The sequence below is a fragment of the Fukomys damarensis genome, unplaced genomic scaffold, assembly GCF_012274545.1.
Source record: "Fukomys damarensis isolate Sample0158 unplaced genomic scaffold, DMR_v1.0_HiC HiC_scaffold_13, whole genome shotgun sequence".
Classification (NCBI taxonomy): domain Eukaryota; kingdom Metazoa; phylum Chordata; class Mammalia; order Rodentia; family Bathyergidae; genus Fukomys; species Fukomys damarensis.
In genome coordinates, this window is record NW_022900925.1 from 33,716,718 (window position 1) to 33,720,845 (window position 4,128).

General features: G+C 56.5%; 1 protein-coding gene across 1 annotated transcript in view; it reads left to right on the plus strand.

Annotated features, from left to right (window-relative positions):
* Positions 1-4,128, plus strand: part of Samd14 (sterile alpha motif domain containing 14) — a 10,159-nt gene that overhangs the window by 1,428 nt on the left and 4,603 nt on the right. The window contains exons 2-3 of the mRNA XM_010620326.1: positions 3,555-3,721; positions 4,030-4,125. Of these exons, the coding sequence (XP_010618628.1) occupies positions 3,555-3,721; positions 4,030-4,125 (263 nt within the window). The remainder of the gene's footprint in view (positions 1-3,554; positions 3,722-4,029; positions 4,126-4,128) is intronic.

Below are 4,128 nucleotides of genomic sequence, written 5' to 3' on the forward strand. Positions count from 1 at the left end.
TTTTTTTTTTTTTTTTTTTTTTTTTTTTGCGGTACTGGAGATTGAACTCAGGACCTTGCGCTTGTGAGGCAGGCAGTGGTGCCACCAAGATAAATCCCTGGCCCAGCCTCCTAGTTTCTTGAGCTCCAGCCCAGGCCTTCACTGGGCTTCTCTTCCTCTACTCCCTGTGCTCCCTGCAATCTCCACCTTACGGTGCCCTTTAGATGCCCACATGGCCCAGAGTTGGGAGCACAGGGTCTTTCTCCCTGGCACGGGTTGCCTGAGTACCAGGAGGAGGATTAGGGAGACCTGGCCACTATCCTAACTTCTTCTGCACCCAGACCAGATCTTTCCTCTCTGAGCTTGTTTCCCACCCCTGAAATGAAGGTTTGGACTCTGTCACTCCCATCTTTACTTCAGAAAGGATATCCCGTCAGGCATCGTGGTAAACTATAATGCCAGGACTCAGGAGGCTGAGGCAGGAGGATCACTGCAAGTTTGAGGCTGGCCTGAGCTACCTAATGAGTTCAAGGCCGGTCTGAATTGCCCTTGTCTCAAAAACAAAGGGACAGCCGGGTGTGGCGGCGCACACCTGTCATCCCAACACTCGGGAGGCTGAGGCAGAAGGATCGCTGTGAGTTCAAGACCAGCCTGGGCTACATAGTGAGTTCCAGGTCAGTCTCAAGTGACATAGCGTCTTCAAGACCCTAATTTTAGCATACAGGCATGCATGGTGGTTACAAACAACCCAGGCTGCCCATCTTTAACCCAGGCCAGCTTTGCCAGCCGTGTCGCCTTGAGTACATTAAGGCTGCCCCGGGGGGTTCCTGGAGTCCCTCGCTCCTTGGGTTCCAGGAGGTTTTGAGCTGCGTAATGATCGTGCAGACCTGGAGCACAAGAGCACAGCAACTCTGACTACTCTGCAGTTCCGCAGTCCTCAGTCCCTGCTGCTTCCAGGCAGGGCCCAGAGATCTGTGTCAGGGCCCTGGGAAAGGAGGGTCCCCACCCTCCAGCTCAGCCCCAGGGCTGAAAACACTGAGGTGAGGCACAGGTGCTGCTCAGGGACGAGCGTCCAGCCGGGGTCCGAGGCCACAGCCTCCTGGCAGTAGCTGCCCTTCCCCCAGCCCAGAGCTCCCGGCATGAGCTGCACTCTGTGCCAGGGAGAGTTTGATGCTTGGGATGGCAGCCACTGGCAGAGGCCTGAGCCAGGACAGTGCGGTCCAGACGGAAGGGACAGGCCAGGTTCCACACCTTTGGTGAAGGCCAATCAGTAGAGATCTGTTCTGCCATTTGAACAGTATTTACTGTCACCTACTGTGTGCCTGGCACTGCCCTGTGTCAGTGGTGGTGAGCAAAACAGAGAAAAAGCTATCCACATGGAGCTGACATTCTAATAGGTGGAAAACAACTAGTAATTTAAATATGTATACTTCATGCTGGAGCATGATGAATGATGCAGGAAAAACAGGAGTGGCGTTCTGGAAGGTGTTAGAAATTGGGAAGTCAGAGAGGGCCTCATTTTAGCAAAGACCTGAGGAACTGGGGGAGAATCACACAGGAATCTGGCAGGAGCCTCCTAGGAAGGCAGAAGTGCATGTGCAAAGGCCCTGGGGTCCAGGGCTCATGGGAGATAGAGAAGCAGCAGCTTGAAGAGGTGAGGAGGGCACAAAACAAGTGTGAGAGGCTGTTGGGAAAACTATGGCTCTTACTCCACGAGGGATGGAATCACTAGAGGGTGCAAAGCAGGGGAGTGACAGAGCTAACACGTTGCATTAGAGTCACTCTGCTGCTCCTGTATTGAAAATAAGACTGCATGGGGGAAGGGAGGAGGCAGGAAGACCACCCAAGAGGCATGTAGTCATGGAGGCAAGAGAAGACGCTGACCTGGGCCAGAGAGGCCGTGGGTTCTTCGCCCCCACAGGCGGACACGAATACCAGAGTGGACAAGCGCGGAAGCAGCAGTGCATCTCGGGAAACCTCAGACGTGCACAGCCACAGGAGAAGAGCTCTGGGTTCTCTGTCACCCGCTCCTGTACCAGACACCCTGTCCTGGCCATGCCAGCCGGGGGCAGTCTCCTTTCTCCTCTACCCACTTCCACCTATGACTGTGGATTATTCTGAACTTACTGGAAAATATCAAATCACTTCCACATAAATATTCTGGGGAATAGAGGCTGGACCAGGCTCCAGGGCGGGAGGGGTGGCATCCAGCATGACCCCCCAGGGTTTGGCCTGAGCCATTGCAAGGTGGGGCTGCTGTTCTCCTGGATGGGGAGGTGGGGGCCAGGCCTTCAGTTTGGGCATGGGAGTGGAGGGTGCCCACTGGCATCCAAGCAGATAATTGGACACAGGCGTTATCAGCTGGAGGTGGGGCCGAGAAGGGTAGCTCAGAGATGTCTGGCTCTGGTGACCTGGGCAGACAGTGGACCTTTCACTGAGCCAGGGAAGAGAGAAGCACCTCTTCAAGGCAAGATGATGGGGTTTGGTTTGTTTTTTGAGATAGGATCTTCCTAAGGCCTCACACGCAATCCTCCTGCCTCAGCCTCCCCAGGATTACAGGCATGTGTCACTACACTTGGCTGATGGATTTGTTTTTTGAGAGGTCTCTCTGTATAGTTCAGGCTGGCCTTGAACTCACTATGTAGCCCAGGCTGGCCTCAAACTCAAGGCGGTCCTCCTGCCTCACCCTCCTGAGTGCTGGGATTACAAGCATGTGCCACCCTGACAGGCCCATGGGTTCCTTCTGGTGGGTTGAATCTGAATGGTCTGGAGGTCTCCAACTGACCAAGTTCCCTCAGGGGTGGGGACAGGGCTGGAAATAGACATAAGTGATCGTTAAGCCGTGAGTGGCTTTGGGGCATCTCCAGACAAGAGGGGGATGAGCAAGGCAGGTTGGGCACGAAGGGATGGGCCAGGACGGAGAAGAGCGGGCTTGACCATCCTGAGGCCCGGAAGAATCTTTCCTGTTTGGAGACCCCGGGCCAAGGACAGGGTCAGTACAGGGTGAGGCCATTCCCCAGGAGGGTACAGGAAGCGTGAAGACTCTGACCGGAAGTGCTGCTCTACACGATCCCCGGGAATCACCTACTTTTCCTCCAGGACATCGTGGAGGACCCAGCTCAGGACCACAGACCCCACCCAGCAGGGACAGAATTCAGAAACCCAGGGCGCTTCTTCCTGCCACTGCCACTGGCCAGTGGGGTCTCGTTGCCCTGACCCTGAGCGTGACAAGCAAGACAGTAACCCCAGCAGGGCCGTTTGCTGGAGTCAGACCAGCCAGGCTCAGATCCCTGGTTATTTCCGGCTGACACTTTGGTCAAGTGACCTGACCTCTCTGAGCCACTGTCACTGTGGTCACTGCAGCCTGGACCCTGGGCCTTCTCGTGGAGCCCCCTCCTAGCATCCCTGAAGGTGCTGCCCTGCTTCCCTCCTTCCTCCCTCACTTGCAGACTCCTACACATACGTTAGGACCCAGGCCAGGCTTTAAGCTCCAGACAGGGTGGTCTGTGTTGTGTCCATGAGCTGCCCTGGTTGGTCCCCAGCCTGTGCTCTCTGCCCCCTTCGTCCGTTTGCAGACCTGGACTTGGCTGTGCCAGAGACTGCCAGACTGGACAGCAGTTTACACAAGGCCCGGGCCCAGCTACTGGTGAAGGGCAGGAGACACCGGCCCTCCCGCTCCAGGCTTCGGGACAGCGCCAGCTCTGCTGAGGATGGCGAAGGCTCCGATGGGCCCGGAGGCAAGGTGGGGACCCCCCCCAGACACAGACACACAGACACACAGACACCCCTCCACCTCCTGGATCATCTCTTCCTCAAGCATCTGGCATAGGAATGCTACCAAAGTGGCCCACACCACCTTTTTGAGGAAGGTATTTATCTTACACACAGGAAGCTGAGGCAGGAGGGTTCAGTAACAATCATACTCTAGTTAGAAAGTGAAGCAGACAGACCTTATCCCAGTCCCAGGACACGCGGAAACCGTCCCTCCGGGCCCCAGAAGACCTCAGACGTGCTCCTCTCCGGGACAATGGACAGTGTACCCTCCCCCAGGCGGCCGACGGCTGTGGGAGCCCTCTGCACCGGCTGCGCTCACCTCTGCACTCCGGCCCGGGCTCCCCGGCTGGAGGCTCTTTCTGCCTGGAGCCTCCG